This window comes from Myotis yumanensis, unplaced genomic scaffold (assembly GCF_028538775.1).
Source record: "Myotis yumanensis isolate MYYU_CA2020_CCGP unplaced genomic scaffold, mMyoYum1.0.hap1 SCAF_5, whole genome shotgun sequence".
NCBI classification, from domain to species: Eukaryota; Metazoa; Chordata; class Mammalia; order Chiroptera; family Vespertilionidae; genus Myotis; species Myotis yumanensis.
The window spans coordinates 57,199,839-57,224,512 of record NW_027223756.1 but is presented as its reverse complement, the minus strand read 5'-3'; the positions used below and the strand labels follow the sequence as shown (position 1 = coordinate 57,224,512).

At 44.3% G+C, this 24,674-nt stretch overlaps 1 protein-coding gene across 8 annotated transcripts in view; it reads right to left on the bottom strand.

The window, feature by feature from the left end:
• TRIM2 (tripartite motif containing 2) overlaps positions 1 to 24,674 on the bottom strand; it is a 125,027-nt gene that overhangs the window by 16,743 nt on the left and 83,610 nt on the right. For all 8 annotated transcript variants that reach the window (XM_070415337.1, XM_070415336.1, XM_070415332.1 and 5 more), the window contains exons 3-8: positions 22,119 to 22,356; positions 14,073 to 14,224; positions 12,468 to 12,648; positions 10,871 to 11,594; positions 2,153 to 2,256; positions 1,507 to 1,674 (exon numbers count right to left, since the gene is read on the bottom strand). In XM_070415337.1, coding sequence (XP_070271438.1) covers positions 1,507 to 1,674; positions 2,153 to 2,256; positions 10,871 to 11,594; positions 12,468 to 12,648; positions 14,073 to 14,224; positions 22,119 to 22,356 — 1,567 coding nt within the window. The remainder of the gene's footprint in view (positions 1 to 1,506; positions 1,675 to 2,152; positions 2,257 to 10,870; positions 11,595 to 12,467; positions 12,649 to 14,072; positions 14,225 to 22,118; positions 22,357 to 24,674) is intronic.

Genomic DNA, 24,674 nt, shown 5'->3' with positions numbered 1-24,674 from the left:
GGGAAGTTAGAGATATAGAAAGGCAAGAGACCTTTCTGTGTACATGGCCATCAGACAAAGCCATTACATTACTAGTGGGGCAAAAAAAAAAAAAAAAATCAAGGGCAATTGAAGACTTGTGTGCAATATGGTAGACTTAAAACAATAGCTTTTAATTTTCCTAGGTTGCAAAGATGCTGCCCCACACAAATAGAGGCTCCAATCTGAAGATTAATAATTATGTAACCTATTTAATAAAAATGCTATGACTGTAGTGATCTCACAACTTTAAAAAGGAAAATATAAATTTTTCCAATGGAGACCAATGGGTGAACGTCATGCAATCTTCAGGATCCCAGTTGGATTATGAAGAGCATCAGCTCTGAACATTTAGACAAGGAAGGGATGACCACCAGGAACCGGCATGAGGCCATGAAACCCAAATCATGGCTAACCGAACAGACTTCAGGTTTTGGACAAGGTTCCTAAAAGCATCGGTGACGAATGTTCCCTTGATGGCTTTTTCATATGAGGCACGTATAAGATCCAGAAATAAAATCTCATTTAATTGATACCCAAATCCCAAATGCAAAATGGGAGTATGAGGCAATCAAGGCTCAAGGAAGTTACATAATTGGCCAAAGGCCAAACAGTTACTAAGCCCCAGAGGTGGGAGACCAATGGGTTGGTCTGTCTGAGTTAAAGTCCATATTGTCAACTGAAAAAGAAGCCTGTAGCCGGTCGGGGGATAGAGATGGCTTTCAAAAACACCTTTGACAAAGTGTCTCATAATCTTCTTGGGAACAGTGCGGAAAATGGGATAATACTCTTTGATGGCACCTTAGGGTAAAGATTTCAGCTGTCGACAGAGAGCTCTTTAAGGTGACTTGCCCAAGAAACAGAAATGATGCCGGGAGTGAGAGCAGATATGTCAAATGATGGGACCCTTCAAAGTGCAGCTCAATTTGTATTTTCTCCATGAAGCCAGCCTTCATTTCCTTTTCTTTCCAGTCCTTATATTCTATATGTTAACACTCTACTTGTAGATTGTACCAAACATGGTATGACCGAATAAAGACTGACATGAATTTTTTTTGTCATTTCTTGTGTATTGGGCTTGTATATTTCTAAAAGGTAGGGATTGTGTCTTATAATTCTGTTTCTCACATCTACCTATCACAGGTCTGGGAAAGTAGAAGGCACTTCATCAATGACAATTTGTAGGTTATTTTTGAAAATATAAGTTGCCTCTTACTAACTCTTAAACCTAGTATATAAACAAAAATTGACTGGATAACCTAACTGCTTTATAAAATGAAGCCACATGTAGGATACATAGGAGACTTATGACAATATCATTGTTACTCTCACTTCATAAAACTTTGATGTAAAACAGTCAAGATGTCTTTGTATATGAAGAACTATTGAATATTTTATTGGATCTCAGAAAGGAAAAAAGACAATTTCATTTTATATTTCCCATTCCTTCTCTCTACTGTTTAGTGGTTAATCAGTAGTTAATCTTACCTTGAACTTCCCATCTGAAGAGAAAATGCTAACCCATTTATTATCGTAATCTGCAATAATGATGTCCCCACTGGGATGCACAGCCACCCCCGTGGGCCGCTGCAGCTGCCCAGGGGAGCGTCCTCGTATGCCAAAACGACTTTTGAACTGGCCATCATTGGAGAATATCTGTAAAACAAATTACAGCCATTAGAATGAGAATTCGTACAGAAATGAGTGACGAAGAAATAGGCCAGAAACTCTGTCATCTGCACTGCAGGTCAGAACCTGCAAGTTCCGAGTGGGTAGAGCATCGGCCTGGGGACCGAAGGGGTCCTGGGTTCGATTACAGTCAAGGGCGTAGACCCGGTTGTGGGCTCGATCCCCAGGAGCTGGTGTGCAGGAAGCAGCGGACGGGTGATCCTCTGTCATCCTGGACGTCTCTATCGCTCTCTCCCTCTCCCTTCCTCTCAGAAATCAATAAAAATGTATTAAATAATAATTTAGAAAAAAACAAAAAAACCTGCAAGTTCCATTTGAAGGAAAGTCTATGCACACATTATAATCTTCCCTGGTACCAAGTACCTCAAGTCTTAAGAAGGAAAATATACAACTGTACCTATTTTATCACCACCAGGGGTCAAAGGTATACAATCAGGGGCCATACCTGCACACACTGGTTGTTACTATCTGCAATTAATATCTTCCCACTTGTAGATGCAGCTACCCCTTGAAGATTTGTAAACTCTCCTTTATTTCTTCCTTTGGTGCCTAAAAATAAATGATAACAATTAAGCAATAGAGAATTAGATTGCTCAATTTCAGCACGAGAATACTTCAGGTTTCCATAGGTAACCCGAGAATGCTTTATTTTTAAATTATACTTTTAAAAAAGAGAAAAAATAGAGAATCCCCTCTCCATGACATAATCCATCAGCTACTAAACCTCTCTTTCACACCAATCAAATCTTCACAAAATCTCCTTTAGGCAAAGGCCAATCTTCTCTTATGAAGTTGTAGCTGTACATTAACATGATTAAAATACTTTTATTAGTAGATTCCACAAAGACAAAAATAAAAACTAACATTATAATTGAGGATATGTAATAGGAGAGAGCCTTATTTTAGAGCTCTGCCCAAATCCCATCCTCTCACTCGGCAGCTCTTAGAAGAAACCTGGACATTTGACTTTCAGTGCTTTCTTGCATGCACCCCTACTGGGGATCGAGCCCACAACCCAGGCATGTGTCCTGACTAGGAATCCAACTGGCAATCTCTTGGTTACTGAGCCACACTGGCCAGGCTAACACTCTTTTTAAATCGTGTGTTGGTACCTACTGGTGGGGGGCAGGGTAAGGGGTTGTCCTTGAAGGAGGTATGTGCCAACATGGTACTAGTTTTTGTTGTTATTGTTTTTTAAATATATTTTTTATTGATTTCAGAGAGAAAGGGAGAGAGGGAGAGAGAGCTAGAAACATCATTGATGAGAGATAATAATTGATTGGCTGCCTTTTGCACACCCCCTACTGGGGATCAAGCCCACGATCTGGGCATGTGCCCTTGACTGGAATCGAACCCGGGACCCTTCAGGCCCCAGGCTGATGCTCTATCCAGTAAGCCAAACCAGCTAGGGCTGGTACTAGTTTTTGGTCATTCCCTCTGATAGCTCAATAACGGATGGGTAATGATACAGGAAAACTGAAGGACTAGGACAAGAAACAATTATTCTAAAATGCTCAGTTTAAAAGGTAGTGGGGGTAAGGGCAAGGTCTCTCAAAAATAAAAACTTAACTTATCAAAAATTTTGATAAACAGCCCTGGCTGGTGTGGCCCAGTTGGTTGAGCATCGCCCCTTGCACCAAATAGCTGCCAGTTTGATGCCCAGGTTTTGGGCTTGGTCCCCAGTGGGGGCGTGCAGAAGGTAGCTGATCAATGTTTTTCTCTCATTTCGATGTTTCTCTCTCTCTCCCTCTGTCATTCTCTCTCTGTAAAATGAAGGAAAACATATTTTTTTGAAAAACAACTTTGATAAAGAAAAGCATGAATGTTAGCAAGATGAGGAACCGAGGCTCAAGTAAAGAAACACAATAAAAAAGCAAGAGTCCTAGAACTGCACTGGAATCTAAACAGGCTGTTCTAGGTCCTGGTTTATGTAAAATTGGAGTGCACCATGGTTGAGAGGGCAAACAAGCTGGGGTAAGAAATATTGAAAATGGGGAGAAAAAGAAAAAGCACCGAAACAGACTAGACGATGAACATTGGTTTGCTTGTTCTCTGGTCCCGACAGGGGACAAAAACCTGCTGCTTCCCTCTTTCATTTAACCTTTTCTCCCTTCTCCTAAGGACAAAGTCTACTCAACTGAGAGAAGGCTCGGTAGTCAGCAGCAGCTGATGTTTGAAAGGAAGAAAAAATGGTGAGAATAGTGCTTATTAGAAGTTAAGGGGTGCCTTACTCAGTCGAAGATATTTTTCTTCTGAAGATATAAAGGTGATGTTGGAGGAAGAAAAATACTAGCCCTTTTTTTTTTCTTTGCAGAAATAAACACCTTTCGGACCTCAGTATACATGAGAAACTTGGGAAGACATTTAGCTAGACTCCACATCAATACCATTCAGAACAAGGCAAAGAAAGATGCTGCCCAGTATGAAATGAATGTGAGATGCTCAGTACCTGCCAATACTGGGTCATGAGAGTGATGGAACTGCTGCAAAAGGCCACACTGCCAGGCCAACACTTTTTCTCCAACCTGTACTGAGCTCCATGGGACGTGCTGGCCCAGCTCTTAGGCTTGGTCTCAAGTTAACTAGAGCTTGAGTCTGTTGCCCAACATGTAAATAAAATCACAGGGTTGGAGGCACATATGTTAGTGCAAGATTACTTATACATTTTTAAAAGAGCTACATGGAATAGGTATTGCCATTTTAATTTTATAATATTTGTTTGAAAAAAATCTGTTTCCTTAAATTACATGGCTCAGTTTACAGGTAGCTGGGGTTGCATTACTGGTAATATCTCTTGATTCTTTTCTTTTTTTGAAGTTTATTTTAAAATATGTTTTTATTGATTTTAGAAAGAGAGGAAGGGAGGAGAGAAACATAGATCGGCTGTCTCCTGCACGTCCCCTATTGGGGATCCAGCAACCTTTTGGTGCATGGGAGGACACTCAACCAACTAAGACACACCTGCCAGGGCCAACTCCTGATTCTAATGAGCACCTTTAGTCTTGTCAGAGTTATTGATCATCATCTTTTTAAAACCGCTATTTGTGTTTTTAAAGCACAGCAGGATCACAACACTACTCCTGAGGATTAAAGAACACCAGCAGCATACTCTACAGCAGGCGTGAGGAACCTCTGGCCTGCAGGCCCAGCCTTATCATTTGGTCTGGCCCTGCCAAGGCAACTGCAGGCAGGACTCAAAATTCAATCAATCTAGGAGCTTTTTCCATAGCAACATAACTTTTAAGTTGATAATTTGTATGGCCTGCGAAAAATGTTATAAATATTCAAATGGCCCTTGGCAGAAAAAAGGTTCCCCACTCCTGCTCTAGAGGGACAACTAAATCCTATTTTTTACTAGCAGTTAAACTAGGAAAATCTTGATGTTGAGTAATGATGCAGAACTACAGCATATTATCTATCATTATACTGAAGTGCTCAAAGCCCAAGGGTTGATAAAATGTCTTGAGACCAAAATAAAAAAAATAAAAATTCCAGAAGTTAGAAATAATTTGGGATCATGCTTTACTCTTCAAGATTTTTAGTAAATTCTATTTAGTCTACAGAAAAATTCCCCCAAAGTATCCTAAGTATAAATGAAAATTAGTTCTTTCATAACAAATGTAAATGTAACACAAAACACAAGAAGTACTTACAAAATCTTTTCCTGCTACTTTGATGTAAAAGATTTCATTTGATGGTTACATTTGGCTAGTAAAGCAAGTAACCTGAGTTTTAAAAATAATTACAGATAATTTGGCAACAATGCCATAGGAGCATTAAACTTGTTTTTCCCATATGTTAAACTGTACTCACTTCCACCCACGCCTCCAGGAAGATTACAGAAGTAAGGTAACCAGGTAATAGGACCCTGGACTGAAATAGAGGATCAATAACTATAAGCCTCCCCCCTACCCCCACGACTTAATGGGAAAATTCATGTTCAGTAAATCAAGATACTTAGAATGGGATAAAGCAAGAGATGAAAGTGAGCCAAACATAAGGTCTAACACAAGATCTTCCAGTAGGAGCTTCACAAATGTTTGTTGAGTGAGTAAGTGCCTGAATGAATTATTAATGACTGTGTAAATGACAACCCACATTAAGTCATGGGAAAATGAAATGTTCCATAATACTTAAGCACTTTCATATACTTTCTCTCATGCACGCCTTATAACCCCAGGAGTTAACATGATAAATATTCTCTATCAGTCCATTTCAGAGATGCAAAATTGAAACTAGACACATCACAAAGGCAGTAAAGACAGAGGGAAGACTAAAACCTGGGTTCTCCTGACCAGGAGATTAGGAGATTCACATAATACATTTTTTCTGATATGCACAATGCTTCCTTCTAATTGGACTTTAGAATGCTAGGTTTCTGAGGTGAGTGCGGATAATTACCCTTTGGGTTCACAATAATCTAATCCTTTAGATTATTCCATTCCTTATCACACAGTATTTTCATTGTGTAACTGTCTATCTCCCTCACTAAAATGTGAGCTCCCCTAGGGCAGGGGTAACATCTGTCCTGTTGCACCCTACAACACAGCACTGTGCCTAGCTAGGTCTTGGTACATATTATAGGCATCTTTTCCCACTTGACATGCAAGAACAGTTCCCAAGGATGATGCTCAAGGTGGGTGAGGGCAGGGTGCCTATAATTTGGGATCATGCTTTACTCAGATGCCAAATTAGTACGGTCTCCTTCCTCCAAGATTCCAGGGAGGGGAGGTGGTGGTTTGCAGAGGTGAGGCAGGGGAAAGGGCGTAAAATGCCCTACTTCCCGTAAAGCTTCTGAACTCACGCTAAGTGATTTTACATGGAAAAAAAGCTCACTGCTCTAGAGTACAAATGAGTGCTTCGTTCACTTCCCATCACTCACTAAGGTATGGTGCATTCATTGCATCATTTGAAACAATTCAACTGTAATTCTTTCACTCCCTCCCATGTCTTCTGGCTTCTCTTTTGTTCAGTGACTTTCTCTAATAGCTGACTAAACCAGCTGGTGGCTTCTAGTCAGCAAACTTGACACTATAGGGGAAAATAATCTCTGTGTTTCAAGGAATCACTGTCAACAGATGCTCTAAGCTACTTCCCTAAACTCATTCAGGACTGTTTTGCAATACAATATTAGAGAAACACAATAACTCATTCACTGTGGGCATATCATTAAGTTTTCAGGCGTGGGAGGTATCAAATTCCTCAACTTTGAAAAACTACAGTAGTTAAAGGACATTCTAGGTGAAGAGGAGCTATTGTGCAATTGAAAAGGCATAGGCCTGAGAGTCACAGACAGCTTGGGCTCCTACACCAGCACTCTGAGTCTCCAATTCCTTCTATGGGAAGGATAATTGATGTTGTCCTGGCATTTTAGCTCTTGAGGGGCAGGGGGTGGGGGCTGGAGAGGAGCTCTGATTTGTAGCATTTGCCCATTTCTGGATATAAATGCCCCCCTCCCCCCCCCCCCGCAACCTACCCCCACTCACTGATTTAGAGCTACCAACGTGAAGTCACTGAACAGAGTTGGGAGGTGGTGTGAGAACCAGGATAAGCTGACTCCAGCACACCACACATGATGCTGTAGTCGGTACATTACCCTGTGGGGACATTGGGAACTGAAAGTATATGATACTTGCTAAAGATTTTAAATAAGATGACACGGAAGTGGACTGCACACTGCCTGGCTCAGACAATGCCTGCTCCTTCCTCCTGCTTCCATTCCCCGTCCATTCCTCCCAGAATCACAACTCCTCTCTTGGACATTTCATTGAAATGCATGCTTTAAAGCAACTTCTCTATGCATTTCATTTCCAAATTGATGTCTACCCCTGACTTCTTTGCTGAGCTTCAAACTCCAAACTGCTATGGGACACTTCAGCCTGGGTGATGAAAACGGAAACATACCTCTCTTCCTCTGACTTTCCCTAACTTGCTTGGTACTGACAACAACAATAGTCACAGTTACGGAGTCCTTATCATGTGCCTGCACTGTTCTAAGCCTTCACATGTACCACTTTAATCCTTACCAAGCATCCCCATGTTACAGATGAAGAAACTGAACACAGAGAGGTTAAATAATCTTCACTGAATCATACGGTCAATGAATAGAAGGCTGGGATTCAAAATGAGGCAATCAGGCTTTTGAGCTCTTTACTTACCATGTTCTTAACTCCTTAGGTTAACTATGACTTCAATACTACCACCATGAATATGTTAATTAGCATTACCTACATTGCCCATCTCATGTATTAATTTATTAATTTGCTTAATCGTCACAACCCCTATTTGGTAGGGTGTGTGTGTGTGTGTGTGTTTTAATCCCTGTTTTATGAAGGAAACTGAGGAACTGAGAGGTTAGGTAAGTTATCCAAGATTGGATAGATGAGGAAGTGGGGGTGTTGGGGCTGGAACCCAGGGAGGTCTAGCCTCAGAGTCCACAGCCTTAACCATCACTCACTCTACCGCTCTACCGCCTCACACCCGGAAGTCACTCAAGCCAAACAGTAAGAAGCTGGATTTGGTCATAACCCACCAAGTTTACTTCATTAATAATCTTGGACGCAGTGCTGCTTGCCAGACACTGTTCTAAGCACTTCACAAACATTTAAGAGGAGAGAGCAGATCCAGTGGTTCTCAAACTTCTGGCCCTTTAAATACAGTTCCTCATGTTGTGACCCAACCATAAAATTATTTTCGTTGCTACTTCATAACTGTAATGTTGCTACTGTTATGAATCGTAATGTAAATATCTGATATGCAGGATGGTCTTAGGCGACCCCTGTGAAAGGGTCGTTCGACCGCCAAAGGGGTCACAGCCCACAGGTTGAGAACCACTGCCTTACAGGGTGGGAGCTAAGAATTCAAAGCCAATAATTGGAGGGAAATATCCCTAGGGAAATACTCAGGACAATCACAGGTAGAGATGATGATGATTGATAATAACAGTAAAATACCAGCTACCATGAACTGAGCACTTACTATACACAGCCAAGTGCCAGCATATTACAAGAATTCTCTCTTTCAATGCCACAACAACCTTAAGAGTTAGGTAATATTTTATCCCCTTTGTTTTCCAGAGGAGGGAACCAGGTTAAGAAAGGGTAAGTCAGTTGCCCAGCTGGCAAAGAGAATCAGGGCCAGAATCAGACCCAGGTCTGGGCCTTTCTCCTCTCTGCATGGTGCCCAGGCAAGTAGACAGGGGTCCCTTGGCTGGGGGTGGGGGGTTTTGAATTTGAGACTGAGTTTGTTCTTAATGCAGGAGATCAGTGGGCAGCAGCGAGTTAAGTTGTTTGAGAGGATACTGGGTAAAATCTAACAACCTTAAATTGCATGTGCAAAAACAATACTTTTCATTTACTTGGCTCCCCTCCCCGCCCCTCCCCGCTACCCACATGCCAGGCATTAATCTTGGAACTTGGAACAATTCTCAGAAGCAGGTATTTGTACTTTCATTTGGATGTGGAAACTGAAGCCCAGGGAAGCTGGGAGACCTGCCCAAGGTTCAAGTAACTGGCAGAACCGGAGTGGCACACCTGGGAGGCTCCCCATCCTGTGCCCGGCCCAGCTCGCCCACTCTGCTTTGGCAGGCGGATCAACAATGTCTGCACCCACACTGCACAAATGGCCAGTGAATGTACTAGACCTCCATGCTCTGAGCAGACAACTGACATATCACATCACAATCTTCACCAAGATTCAGCCTAATGTGCGAACATAGAATAGCTTCGCCAGGACTGTTCCAAGGAGCTCTTTCCCCAAGATGTTCCATGGAAAAGTTCTATGATCAGAAAAGTTTAAAGTGCTGCCTGTTACCCTTCTCCTGCCTTGGAGACTTAAAGTGCACATCAGCAGATTCTAAAGGTTCTGCAATTTTTAAAAAATGCCCATTTCCTTCACTTAAGGTTTCCCCAATTTATTTGAACCACAGAATTGTTTTTCTATGTGTGTCATTTAATACACAGGGCAGAGCCCTTTTAGAGATACTATGATAAGGACTGAAGAGGCAGAAAGAGAAGCGGGTTAGACCTACTTTTGGATACAGTAACTAAAATGCAGACTCTTTTTTTTTCTTAAGAATTATCCAATCTGGGCCTGGCTGGTATAGCTCAGTGGTTGAGCATCTACCCATGTTCCAAGAGGTCCCAGGTTCAATTCCCAGTCAGGGCACATGCCCAGGTTTTGGGGGTGGCGGGGGGTTGGGAGACAGCCAATCAATGTTAGTGTTTCTATCTCTCCCTTTCCCTTTCTCTCTAAAATCAATATAAACATGAAAAAAAAAAGTATTATCAAATTGTTTGTTTACATCTAGTTTGCTTTCTACCGAGAAAACAAACAGCTAAAAATAACATTAGTCTCAATAAATTTTTGGTTTGATACTCAAAAATAAAAAAATCAGAAGCAATAAATCAGAAGGGATGGGCTATCTGCATACCCCAATCTCTTGGCTCCTGCGAAGCCTTCTGCCTCCACCCTAACCCCATTCCATTCTCCAGGTCTCCACCCATCCTCCCCATTTGGGGGGCTGCTCTCCAGCTAACATACCGGAGGTGAACACACCTTGCAATGCACCACGTCCCCCACCCCAGCCCTTACAGGGGTGCAGAAGCAGCGACAGGGAGGCATCAGGCAGAGCCTCTGCCCACACCACAGCCCAGGCTGGCAGATCGCAGAGAAGCTGAAAGCTATCTGATAGCACATCGCTCCGCCTTTGGGTTAGGCTATCTGACAGAACAATCTCTCTGCCTTTGGGGAAGGCGGGAGTACTCCAAGGACATTCCTACAGGGAGGGAAACGGTGGCCAACATTCCTCTAAAATTGCTAGATTATGAATAAGTGCTGATATTTTCCCAATTCTCTTTTTGCTTATTTTCGGTTTCCAATTTTCTACAGTGAGCAGGCAGCACTGCCTGTTAAAAAAGGAGGAGGAGGATCAAGAGGGGGAGAGAGGGAGGGGAGGCACGGAGTTTTGAAACAGGAGGAGGGGAAACTACATCGCACTATCTGCAGAGAGAGAGGCTGCGTAAGCTCCGCTAATGAAACAGACCGGTATCTGCACCTGCGGGGAGCAGGCCTGCCCTGCAATGGCCCTCTTTGCAGCCACCTTCCCAGGGAGCCCTCCGCCCAGCAACCCCCCGCCTGCAGGCGCGCCCCGCCCCCTCCTTACCCACGCGGAAGATGAGGTCGTCCTCGATGGGGTTCTCTTTTCTCTTCCCGGTGCTGTACATGCTCGCGGGTCGCTTCACAGCCTTCTGCTTGACGTGGCCGCTCCCCGGGGATTTCACGCGCTTCTTCACGCCCTCGGTGGTGGGCGACACGTCCGCCGACCGGATCACCTTCAGCTTGAAGGGGCTGCCGCGGATGTGCTGGTCGTAGAGCCTCAGCGAGAGCGTGAAGTCCCCTTCCTTCTGCACGGTGTACAGGAACTCGTACGTGCCGTTCTTGTTGTCGAGGATTTCCCCGTCGGCCACGCTGCCGTCGGGCGTGCTCAGCTCCGCCGTGAGGTAGGCATTGCCGGTTTTGCAGAGCTCCCCGTCCTTGTCCTTGGTCGTGATGGTCACGGACATGGGCTGCCCAATGATGGTCTGCCGCAGCCCCTCGCCCGTGGCCACCGTCTCGGAGGCGACGGCGTTGGTGGTGAGGATGGTCCCGAGGTTGTGGATGGACTTCTTGAGCCCCTCGGTCTCGACGATGAAGTCCAGCTGGTCGTTCTCCCGCGGGTGCAGCGGGAAGTCCTGGTCGGCCAGTTCGTTCAGCTTCTCGCTCATCTGCTTCTTCACCAGCAGCACCTCTGTCTCCGTGCCGTGGTTGAGGGCCTGCGCCGTGAAGTTGCTGCAGCTCTTAATACTCTCCTGCCCCTCGAGCAGGGTATCCAGCTGCGACTGGAGCACCTGCAGGAAAGGCGCGCAGGATGAGTGCTCCCTGCAGCGCTGGAGCTCAACCCCGAGGACGCGGCGCAGCGAGCACTGGGGCCGGGCCTTCCCCGGGCCAGAACCCGGTCCTGCACCTGCCCACGCCCGCCCGTGGCTCCCAGCAAGGGGTGTCTACTTTCACTCACTGAACCCGGTGCTAATGCGCCGTCCTACACTGCATTCCCAGGGCCTTCTCTTTCCGTTCCGCCTCGCCCTGCTTCTCCCACACACATATTTCTTGGGTCACGTGTTTTTGATGGGACCGTCACCACCCAGAGCTTAGCCAACAGATGACCACGCTTGACATCTGAAATATTCATTGTTCCGTATCTTCCCTTCATGTCCAAAGCTCCCCTGTCACCTCTTAAAGGAACAGAAGCGGAGGAATGAAAACGCATTCCCCGCTTGAATCTCAGAAGCTCTTCGTACCGGGCTTTGTGATCCACCTGCAGAGTCAAACAAAGGCTGCAGGCAGGGCTCGCTTTGAAGTTGACTAACAGGTCGGTGTGGGCGAGAGAGCAATTAAGAGACTATTAGACATTCTAATTAAGGAAGGAAAACAATCCGGTTTAACCCTAAATCCTGAACGCATTACTTCATACTCAACCTTGCCTGGTGTCAAATTATAAACTGGGGCTTAATGTCACAGATTTAGAGTTTTGCTAAAAACAGGACGGAGAAAAAAAACTGGATATGCCATTAAATGAAAACTATTCTTACTGTGCAACAGTGACACCTAAGGACCCATTGGAGCCCCCTTTGCCGCTAGGAGAAGGCAGAAAGCCAGTGCCATGAAGCGCCTCAGACATCATGTCTCTTCCAGGATATGGGTAAGGACAGCTGGAGTCTTACTTTGTGTTTGAGGCCATAGTTGACCTCCAGCTCCATAAGCAGCACACTCTTGCGCACATTTAAAGTTTTCTGGAGCTCATCAAAGGTGGAATGGATGTCATCCACGATGCTGGCCTTCTGGTTGGTTAACTGGTGAATGATTTCTGAGATGAACTGAAGAGCAGAATCTATTTCTGGGAGCCTAGAGGAACAGTTGTTAAAGATCATGATTATTTAACATCAACCTAGAAATAGTAAAAGCAACAACTGTATTTTGTCAAGAAACATTCGGTGTGCCTCTCATCGTCTTTAAGAAGTAATAACTGAAGAACAGAACGAATAAGACATAATTACAGCCTTTGAAAGAGACTGTTTATTTCAATCTACCAGTCAAATACTTTTTTAAAAAAACGTATATTTTGATTGATTTCAGAGAGGAAAGGAGAGAGAGACAGAGACAGATACATCAATGATGAGAGAGAATCATTGATTGGTGCCTCCTGCATGCCCCACACTGGGCACTGAGCCTGCAACCTGGGCATGTGTCCTGATGGGGAATCGAACCCTGACCTCCTGGTTCTTAGTTCAATGCTCAACCATGCCAGCTGGGCCAGTCATCTACTTTTAATAATGGATGATACTTTGAAGCTCTCTGGATCCCATCTTTTCCTCACACTCTAAACCAGGTTTTCTCAATCTTGACTGTTTATATTTTGGGCCAGAGAATTTTTTGTTACAGAGGACTGTGCTGTGCATTACAGATGTTTAACAGCATCCTGTCCTCTACCAGATGCCAATAGCACCACCCCTCCCCACACACACACATAGTCGTGACACTAAATTGTGTCCACACATTGCTAAATGTCCCTAGTGTGTGTGTGTGTGTGTGCGCGCGCGCGTGCACATAATTATTCATGGCTGAGAACCACTGTTCTAAACATATAGCTGGATCTTTTTTCTCAGTCACATGAAAAACTTATTCAAACTCAGAGTTCCCTGGGATCTTCTTGCAAGTTTCCAAGTTCTTTTAATTAGTATAGATTAACCACGGTTTTTTCAGTACAACTGTTGCTGAAGAGATTTTCTTTCAGCTGGCTATTTATTTCCTCTCTTTGTTCTTTCTCATGCATCACACAGCTACTCTATTCCTTGGATTCCATGCCAAAAAAAAAAAAAAAAAAAAAAAAGGGTGCCTGAACACAGGGAAACATAAAGAAAATGGAGCAATCACTGCTCAGTACCATTTTGCTGGGCTCCAGCAGAGAGCAGCCAGTCACAGGCAACACAATGGGCCTGTAAGTGTGTCAAGAACAGCAGATAAGAAAGGTTCTTCAGAGAGCCTGGTTTCATGCTTGAATTTTAGAGATCCCTGAGACCACTTTCCCCAAGTATATTTTATTCATAATCACACTAAGGCACTAAAACAAAAATGCCACCACTCATAACATCAGGGGGAATTTTACCAAGGGCGAGGGGACGACTCTCCACTCACTAGTTTGTGACTACAGACCCACGATCAAAGAATTTGTTTAGGTGACATGCACCTACCATCCCCCTGAGACAAGAGACCCTGAGGCCAAGCCTGACGCCAGCGGCCAGCTGGGAGCCTGGGGGAGATGTGCGTACCTTTTGTTGACAGCGTCCAACTGGACCTGGAGTGAGGCCTTGTGCTGCTCCACCACGTCCTTGAGGGGCACGGTGGGGTGTTCCGCGTGCTCACCCTCAGTGCACTCCCGACACATGGCGGTCTCACAAGACTGGCAGTAAAAGTCCATCACCTGCAGGTGACACAAGAACAATTCCAGGACCCGTGCCGCTGACGAAGGGCTTACCAGGCGTTCTCCCAGTTCAGTCTCACAGGCTCCCCAGGATGTCAGTAATATTAAGTCCAGCTTCACGGGAGGAAAGGGAGGGTAAGCTTTTCTGTGCCACGTCTCAAACCTAGGGGATGGGACTCCAAAGCCACTGCTCTGGTCACAAAACCAGCTTTTCTGTGACCACCCCGCTACGCAGAACAGGGGGGGCGGGGGCTGTGGCGCTCGAACCTTTGGTCTCAGGACCCCTTTACACTCTTTATAAATTATCGGGGACTGCAAAGTGCTGTAGTTTACGTGAGTTATATCTATAGATAGCTATCACTTTATATATATATATTTTTATTGATATTTTTACAGAGAGGGAGGGAGAGAGATAGAGAGTTAGAAACATCGATGAGAGAGAAACATCGATCAGCTGCCTCCTGCACATCTCCTACTGGGGAGGTGCCCGCAACCCAGGTACATGCCCTTGACCGGAATCGAACCCGGGACCTTTCAGTCCGCAGGCCAACGCTCCATCCACTTAGCCAAACCGGTTTTGGTGTATAGATAGCTATCACTTTAATATTGAAACAGAAAAAGGTTAACTATTTACTTATTAAAAGCCATGATAAGCCCGTTAAATAGTAACATGAATAATATAATTTATAAAAAGTAACTATATTTTGTAAGACAAAAAGCTACGAGAAGAATGGCATTCATCTCTCTCTGTCCCTTCCTCTCCCTTCCACTCTTTCTAAGAATCAATGGTGGGCAGGAAGAGGAGGTGGGGGGGGTGGTCAGGGGCGGGGGAGAAACAATGGAAAAATATCCTCAGGTGAGGATTAACAAACAAAAAAAGAATGGCATTCACCTGAAACCTATATAATTTTATTAACCAATGTCACCCCAATAAATTAAAAAGTAAATAAAGTGTGTCCCCAGGAAAATAAAATAAAGAAACTACTACAGTCCTTGTACAATTTCATCCAAATTCTTTAGAATTGTATCACTTGTTGATAAAAGGCAAGTCAATGGAACAACAGGTTATTAACCAGAAAACAGATCCACTATTCATCAACCATTGCCATGCCAAGGAGGGTGGAGTCATATGATACTTGCACTGTCCCTTCCAGGAGATGTGAGCAGGGCAGACACTGAAGCCCAAATAGCACAGAATTGTATAGATGGTTACCGCCAGAGATGCAGAGTTGCTGAAACAATACATAGCGAAGCAGGTGTGGTAGCCTGAACAATGGCCCCCAAAGGTGTCCACCTCCCAATCCCCCCCGGGAACCTGTTAATGGGTTTACCTTATATGGCAAAATGGACTTGCAGATGTGAATTGAGTTAAGGATATGGAGATGGGACGATTATGCTGGTAATCCAGGTGGGCCCGATGTAATCACAAGAGCCCTTGTAAGAGGTGGGGGGGGGGGGGGGGGGGGCGGGGGCGGGCAAAGACAGTGTAGGAGACGAGACAACAGAAACAAGAGATTGGAGTGATTCGAGGAACAGGTCACAAGCTAAGGGAATGCAGGCAGCCTCTAGAAGCTAAAAAAAATGCAGGAAAATGGTTTCTCTATTGAAGCCTGAAGCCTCAGACGGAACACAGCCCTAACTACATTTTGATTTTAGACTTCTGAACTCCTGAACTGTAAGAGAATAAATTTGTGTTGTTTTAAGTCACACACACACACACACACACGACATTGTTTTCCATTTTTGTAAATCCCTTCAGTGTCTGGCTTAATAGAGAAACCTGGGCTCTCATATCTGCTTCTGCATTCAATCTGTTTTGATAGCAGACATCGTATAATCTGGAAAATACCAACATACACTGAGAAAATGAGAGTGAAAAGGGCAAAAAATGTCTTAATATTATATAAATACAGTTTTGACCTCGTGGACACCCCTGAAGGGTCTCGGGACCGCTGAGGATGCCTGGACCACACTGAGAACCGCTGCTCTTTGGAGAAGAGGTGAGCTGGACTGAGCTGTTTGCATCCTGGCTTCACCACGTATGTCAGTTCACTGTGTCTCAGTGTTTTCCTCTGTTAAATGGAGACAATAGTAACCTACTTCATAGGGGTGCTGTGAGGAGTCAGTAGATGGATATGCACAAAGAAGTCAGATCTTGCCTGGCACTGGCACATAGTAAGTTCTTAATAATGATGTCATCTGCTTACCTGAAAATAAAACTACCTTATCCTAATTGTTATGAATCTCAGTAGCAGTATAACATAAAGCCTGAAAGTTAGAGTCCCCTTATTCTCTCAGCTGAAAATATTTTCTTCCAATTTGGGGTGGGGGTGGGGGGGAACTTCTTGAAGTGTAACACACATACAGAAAATGGCATAAGTCCCAAGACATATGGATGGATTTTCACAAAGTGAATGCACCCACCAAACTAAAAAGCTTCTTCACAGCAAAAGAAACCACCATCCAAACGAAAAGGGATCCCACTGTATGGAAGAACATATTTGCCAATGATACAACTGATAAGGGGTTAATTTCCAAAATATATAAAGAATTCATACAGCTCAACAAAAAGAAGACTAATAACCCAATTTAAAAATGGGCACAGACCCTGAATAGGCACTTCTCCAAAGAGGACATACAGATGACCAATAGACATATGAAAAAATGCTCAACATCACGGATCACCAGAGATGCAAATTAAAACTGCAATGAGGTATTACCTCACACCTGTCAGAATGGCTACCATCAACAAATGACAAGTGCTGTCGAGGATGTGGAGGAAAGGTAACCCTAGTACACTGCTGGTGGGAATGCAGACTGGTGCAGCCACTATGGAAAACAGTATGGAATTTACTCAAAAATTAAAAATGGAACTACCATTTGACCCAGCAATCCCACTTCTAGGAATCTATCATAAGAAGCCCAAAACACCAAATAGAAAGAATATATGCACCCTTATGCTCATAGCGGCATTATTTACAATAGCTAAGATCTGGAAACAGCCCAAGTGCCCATCAGCAGATGAGTGGATAAAAAGCTGTGGTACATGTACACAATCAGATACTATGCAGCTGTAAAAAAGAAGGATTTCTTACCCTTTGTGACAGCCTGGATGGACCTGGAAAATATTATGCTGAGTGAAATAAGCCAGTCAAGAAAGATAAATATCACATGATCTCACTCATATGTGGAATCTAATAAACATAATAAACTGATGAACAACAGGTCCAGAGGCATGAATGCATGGAACAGACTGATATATCTCAAAGGGGAAGCCTGGAGAGATGGGAAGAGATTAACCAAAGAATTTATGTACATATATGCATAGCCAATGGATACAGACAATAGAGTGGTGAAGGCCTAGGGTGGGCCGGGGCTGGGAGGAGGGGGAGAAAAGGGGGGAAGTTGGGGGACATTTGTAATACTGTCAACAATAAAAAAAATTTTAAAAAGGAATAAAGTTCTGATATATGCTACAATATAGATGAATCTTGAGACATTATATGTGCTAGAAGCCAGACTAAAAAAAGCTACATATTATATGTACGATTCCATTTATATCAAGCGTCCATATGGACAAATCCAGAGAGAGATAGAACACAGACTGATGGTGGCCAGGGGTTAGAGGCTGGTGGTGGGGTAGGGGGGGAGGGGGGTTAATAACTGGTACTTAATGGGTATTGAGTTTCTTTTTGGGATAACAAAAAAGATCTGGAATTAGTGGTGATGTTTGCACAACCTTTTTGAATATACTAAAAACCACTGAATTATACACTTTAAAATGGTTAAACTGTGAATTTTGTGTGCGAATTTTACCTCAATTAAAAAAATGTTTGATTGCTTTGAAGACCTGGGTTACTTCCCTGGTTCAGTATCCTCAGTGTTTCTTGGGAAGCAAATCATTCTGAAGTGTCAACAACTGGTCATTCTCAAATGCCTGTGCTTGGGCCCTGACAGCTTTGACTCAGGCTGAGAGTTAATTGCGGGAGGTGTGAGACTCGGCTGAGCTCATCCATACTGAATGTCATGATGCTGGTGCTCCAGGGGTGGGTGGGCCAGAGGCCAGGATGAGCTTACTGCTGTTGACAGACAGTCACCATTTGTGTTCATCAGAAGAGAAGATGAGGGGCCACTCGCATTACTAACTGCTGGAATGTGCTCAGGGCCATGCAGCCAGCCCGGAGGCTTCTGGCAGTGGGGACTTGGTCCTGGCCAGGCATGAGGATCCCTCCTTTGCACCTCTTAACATTCTTGCTAGCATGGCCTAAGCAAGCAAAAATGGGGTTTCATGATCGTCCGATCATTTGTGTTCTAGGACTGTAAGGCATGAGCTCAAGTGTCTGCTTTATGGGCAAGGAACCTCTGAAATCACTGACCGCCAGCCCCATTTTTCTTTGTATTTGGACAATGCCGTCACAGCAGTTTAATTAGAAGACAGATTGTGTCACAGCACTTAAAGTAAATGACAGGCTTTCATCCACATGTGCTGATCGGCACCAGGCAGTTTATGACAGCAACATCCTGCTTTATTGTTAATTACCGGATTTTATTAACCTTCAGACGCTTGAGATGTTTTTAAAGATTTACCCACGGCAGTTAACTGCAGCAATTTATCTGTAGTATCGCCTGCATTTGGCTTGAACATGCCATGAGGCCCCGTTTCAAAGCAGCAGCAGCGAACTCCTACAGTCCACAATGAAACAACAGAATGAGTGAAGACACGCAGCTGGTTTTCCAAGGCCTCTGGCTGGTTTATAAAGCTTATGATTCCCAAGGAATGATAATGACCCAGCATTGAGAAAGTGCTCAAAACATACTTTAAAGAGCTTCCTTACTCTGAGGGTCCAGCTCTTTAGACAGGTTTCATTTTTAGTGTGATTTGACGTGATGCATTTGGTAGAAAGTAAAGTTTTAGCCTAAAAGGATTCTTTCGTTTTTTGCAGAAATTAGCATCTCTGAGAGAGTTTCTGCTTAGCAACCTGCGGCAACCAAGGGTCTCTACTGGGAGGCGTGCTCAGGAAATACATCTTTAGGAATTCTTTCGTATTTCTCCTTCAGGCACTAACAACATATTTCTCTTTCCAAAGTTTCTCCAAGATCGATAGTGCCATTTTGTAAAAAATTCAGAGTAATTTTAAAGTCTACATCTGGTCCAGCCAGCAGGGCTCAGTGGTTGAACGCTGACCTATGAACCAGGAGGTCATGGTTCAATTCTCAGTCAGGGCCCTTGGCAAGAGTTGCTGGCTTGATCCCCAGTGTGAGGTGTGCAGGAGGCAGCCAATCGATGATTCTCTTTCATCATTGATGTTTCTGTCTCTCTCTCCCTCCCCCTTCCTCTCTGAAATCAATAAAAATAAAAAAGAGTCAACCTCTGTTTCTGTTGGTTGCACCACTGCTGACACAGGCACCCAAGCTAGACACCTGGGAGTCATGCTGACCTCACCAATCCACCCAGCTGATCAACTCTTGCACAGTCCACTTCTCTAATCTTTTCTTAAAATATATTTTTATTTTTTTATATAAAAGAGATAATCCACCATGTACCTCTTACTTTGGTTCCCAAAAAGCTCAGGGTGCTCTTTCCTCCAGTTCTAGCTTCCAGGTCAAATGGACCTGTGACTGAAACTGTTCAGATCTGTTTCTTCATCTATACAAGGAAGGTAGCTAACACCTACTTTGCAAAGTGGTGTGTAAGAGACCAAGCACAGTGTCTGGCACAATCGTTCAACAAATAGGTACTGATTAACTTCTGAGAAAACTAAATATGCAAATGGACAATAGTCAGACCGTGTATAAAAATAGACCTCTGACTCACAACCTGCCCAGGACACTGACTCCATATCTATAATAAACGGCCCGGGAAATCAGCCTGCTATAAGTCAGATTTGCAGGAAGTCCAACTGCTATCTCTAGTAACAATCCAAAAAGCTCAACAAAAACTTTGGTAACAATTGGCCCCAAATGGCTAGGACTTGATTACTGATAACTTCCCAAATTTTTGTCTCTACTCCCAACTTAGGACCAATCAGAGAAAGCCAAATATGAACCCCTAACCAATCACATAGGTGCCCCCTTCTAGTTGGCCCACCTCTAGCTTCCCCATGCCAATGGCCTCACATCAGGGTACACCTGAAGCCTTGCCTTTTTCCCACGACTGAGTGTTCCCACTCCTCTGCCTGACTTTGAATCCCTGCCAAAACACAAGTGATGGTGGCCGACTCCTTGTTTGAGCAAATTCGGAATGCATAGCCTTTGCTTGTTTTCATCGGGTTGGTCTCCGATGATTTCCATACTTCTATGTATAAGGTACTGTTCTCAGTGCTAGAGGTATGATGGTGAGCCTGGTCCCTGCCCTCCTGCAGCTCACTTCCTAAAAGTGAGCTCAGCAAATGCACAGATGAGGTCAGGCAGAGCGTGGTGAATGCCATGAAGGAAATCAAGAAGTGATGTGATGGATGGCAACTGGGTGTCAGAGGTGGAGCCGTAGTACAGTTGGAGAAGACTGCTGTTTATAGGAGAAATATGAGCTGACGCATGAAGGGTGAGAATGAGCTAGCCACATCCAGAGAGAGCAAAAACCATTCCAGGCATAAGAAAGAGAAAGCAGCCAGGCCCCAAGGTGGGAAACCACTTGGCAAGTTCTAGGCCAGGGGGGCTGTAGCAATAATGAGCAGAGAGAGTGGAACAAGATAAGGCAAATAAACACTAGTTATGGCTAATAATAAGTGCTTTGCTCAAGCAATCTCTTGTTACTTTAGTGGTTTTATTATACCTGAGCCTTATATTATAAGCAGTTTCAAGCATGTTTGACGTGGTCATCATATAAAGAAAAAAGGGACTAAAGTTATTAATTAGAAAGAATTTTAATGGCTAACATTTGTCAAGAGCTTCCTCTACGTTTTATATGACTTACACATTTAAGTCTCCCAATTATACTATTATTGTTTCCTTTTGTAGGTGAGGAATTGAGACACAGAGGTTAGCTTGCCAAAACTAACCCAGAGAATAAGGTGAAGTGCGGGATGTGAACCAGGCAGTCTGACTCCAAAGCCAGTGCTCTTAGCCACCACGCAATGCCACTCTTCGGGTCACATAGCCATTGTGAATCAATTACTGATGATGCATGCAGGTCCCCCTGAGTTTATAACAGGATCGTGCTTCCTAATAGTAGGAAATATGCTTGGAATTCATAATCTATTATCAAGGACTCACGTATCTTCAAATTCTATTTATTAATTACTAAGGAGTAGGCCAGGGTCTAATGGGGCATGAGAAAAATTTCCCTTGCAAGAAAAATAAAGAAATGTAATTCACATTTTCCTAAACATCCTCAATTTGCAGAACTTATCTATTATTAAGTGTTTATTTTTTTTTGTTGATTTCAGAGAGGAAGGGAGAGGGAGAGGGAGAGGGAGAGGGATAGAAACATTAACGATGAGAGAGAACCACCGATTGGCTGCCTCCTGCACGACCCCCACCGGGGACCCACCTCAACCTGGGCATGTGCCCTTGTCTGGAATCAAACCCAGGACCCTTCAGTCCTCAGGCCGATGCTCTATCCATTGAGCCAAACCAGGTAGGGGTATTATTAAGTCTTTATCCATAATTTATTACACAGATGTTTATGTGGGTCAACGTATGCCCAGCTTGCAAATAGTCACAGGCTAGCTCTCCTGGGGAAACCACCAATCTGTACTCAGAAGACACAATGCAGTTTGATTTTATTATTTAAATAAATTGGGTCAGAGAAAGGAAGCAGGCAAAATAGTCTGAGGGCTGGGGAAAATCTTTTTTAATGACTCCTTTCCCAGGGGGAGTTCTGGTTTCACGGCGAGCCTCTGAGTGCCCCACGCCGACCCCCATCCAGCAGGCACGCTGCCGGGCAGCGACTTACATTCCCATCGTGGTTTGGGCAGGAGAGGGGCTTTCCGGCAGCCACTGCAGTGACCGTCTCCAGGATGGAGGACTCCTCAACGTTGCTGCCTGGCGTTCGCTGCAGCACGTCCATCAGGTTCGTGATGAAGAAGTTGTTCTGGAGTGCGGCCACCCCCTTCTCGGGCAGGATGGAGGTCTGGCGGCACACTGGGCAGGAGAGGGTTAAGCTGTGGGCGGGAATATAGTTCTGCAGGCACCTGTGGTAGAAGCAGAAGCAGAAGCCAGGGGCTGTCAGCACAGTGGGGCTCAGGGAATGGAACCGCCACTTCTCACAGGTACCACACATGTTCTCAGCAACTACACAGGACACGTTGCAGAAACTGCCTTTGTCACTTCCTTGACTCGGAGAAGAATATTTCAGAAACCCAGAGCTAACCCTGAGGAGCTCATATTGGCCCTGTCCGTGAGAAGAAGAATGCCATTGACGTTGGCAGTGTTTTCCAGAGCCTTGGTCTGTGGAGCTGCAGCACTGCCCTCACCAGGGAGCTTGGGAGAAAAGCAGAACCTTAGGTCTCACTCCAGGCCTAATGCGTCAGACCCCAGGCAATTTGTATACACATTAAGGTTGAGCTGTGTCTAGAATAGCTAGTCGGAGGTTCATGGACTTTTACATATGGGAGAAACATGTCACATTTTTGTTGTTGGTGTTGAAACTCTTTTAATGTCCAAAACCATAAGCAGATCTTTGCTGTTAAACACACCCGGCCCTGGCCAGTGTGACTCCGTTGGTTGAGGGTTCTCCCATGCACCAAAAGGTCACAGTTTCAATTCCTGGTCAGGGCACATGTCCGGGTTGCAGGCTCGATCCCTAGGAGGCAGCTGATCCATGTTTCTCTCTCCATATCGATGTTTCCCTCTTCCTCTCCCTCTCCTTCCTCTCTCTCCAAAAATCAATAAAAATATTTTTAGAACAACAACAAAACAGCCAAGTGGAAGTGTTCTTTTGAAGCAGGAATGGGATACCCAGGCTCACACTAGCTTGATCCCTTCTTGCCTCTCCTCAACTTAATTTATTTAATCAGTGAAATGTATTGCTAATCATAACCAACATATATGCTAACCACTGAATTCAAAGTACTTCCAACAACCCTACCAAGTAGGTACTACTGTGATCACCTTTAGACATATGACAAAATGCTGGCAGAGAGAGGCTGAGTTACTTGCCCAAGGGACTTAGGTGGTCAGGGGTAGAGCAGGAATTAGAACCACGGCAATTTGGTACCAGGATCTAAATTCTAAATAATTACACTGCACAATGTTTTCCAGTTTCTCGGCCAAACAGAATTGGAAAAGCAATGCTTTCACCCATATCCTTATGTTACAGATGAGGAAACGGACATCAAGGAGGTTACATGGCCTTCCTTATGTCACAGAGGTAGCTGGGGCTGAATCCATACCAGAACTGAAACAGCTTTTGTTAAGGTCACTAATGATATCTACATCCAATAAACACGCTTCAGTCTTTTCTTACTAGATGTCTCAGAAGCATTCATCAAGCTTGACCACTATGCTCCCCCCTCCCCACCTCTTTTCTTTGAAACTTCATCTTCCTTTGGCTTATGACACCACACTCAGCTGGCTCTCCTGTCTGCTCTATTTTTCTACTAAGTCAGTACAATGTGGAGTTAATCCAGACTCCACTGGAAGCACTCTTCATTCCCGGGGATACCATACCCATGTGCCTGCCTAAAGCATAACACTCCCACGTTTCTATTTCTTCCCACAGGTATCTCCTCTGAGCTCCAGGTCTGTACACCATCCACCTTCTCTACATTTACTCTTAGAGGCCTCACAGGTTCTAAAACTCAACATGTCCCAAACCAAACCCATGATGGCCCCCCAACCTATGCCTTCTTCCTGTAACAGCACCTCTATCTCATATAGATGGGCTGGGCTAGACCTAACTGAGAGGCAGGGGGCAGGCTCAGGGCAGAATGGGGCTTCTCACCTGTCGGGACAAGGAAATGGGAACCGAACAACAGACCAGAGGGACTGAACACCGGGGACTGGGGCAGCGCTGCCGGACTCAGCCGGAGTGGCTCTCAGCGCTGTACAGCAAGAGCCCCAGTGTGGCAACTGCACCAAATCAAATAATGATCTTACCACATGAGCCCAGGGACACAGGGGCAATTAGCTGGTATTCATGTTTTAGCTACACCTATAGAGTGGAGAGGGAAAAAAATCACTCTCCATTTAGCCATTTTGGAAGATGAATTACAAAGTACTTAAGCCAAAGTATAAAATGAATAAAATAAAAGGTATTTGGTGCCCCATATACCACCACTAAAACAGACAAAAACCCTATATCCACACATTACACACAAAACCCCCAAATAGCCCACAGCAAAGAAAGCAAAGCAAACAAGCAAAACCCATAACTTCCAATAACAAATCCACCTCTCCCTCCATCCATCACCACCACGGATGTGATTATTCGCTGCAGTTGAGACCCTCCAAAGTAAATCAACTCCAAGCATGCTCAACCAGTTAACAAATCTATGTTCAATTGGATGTA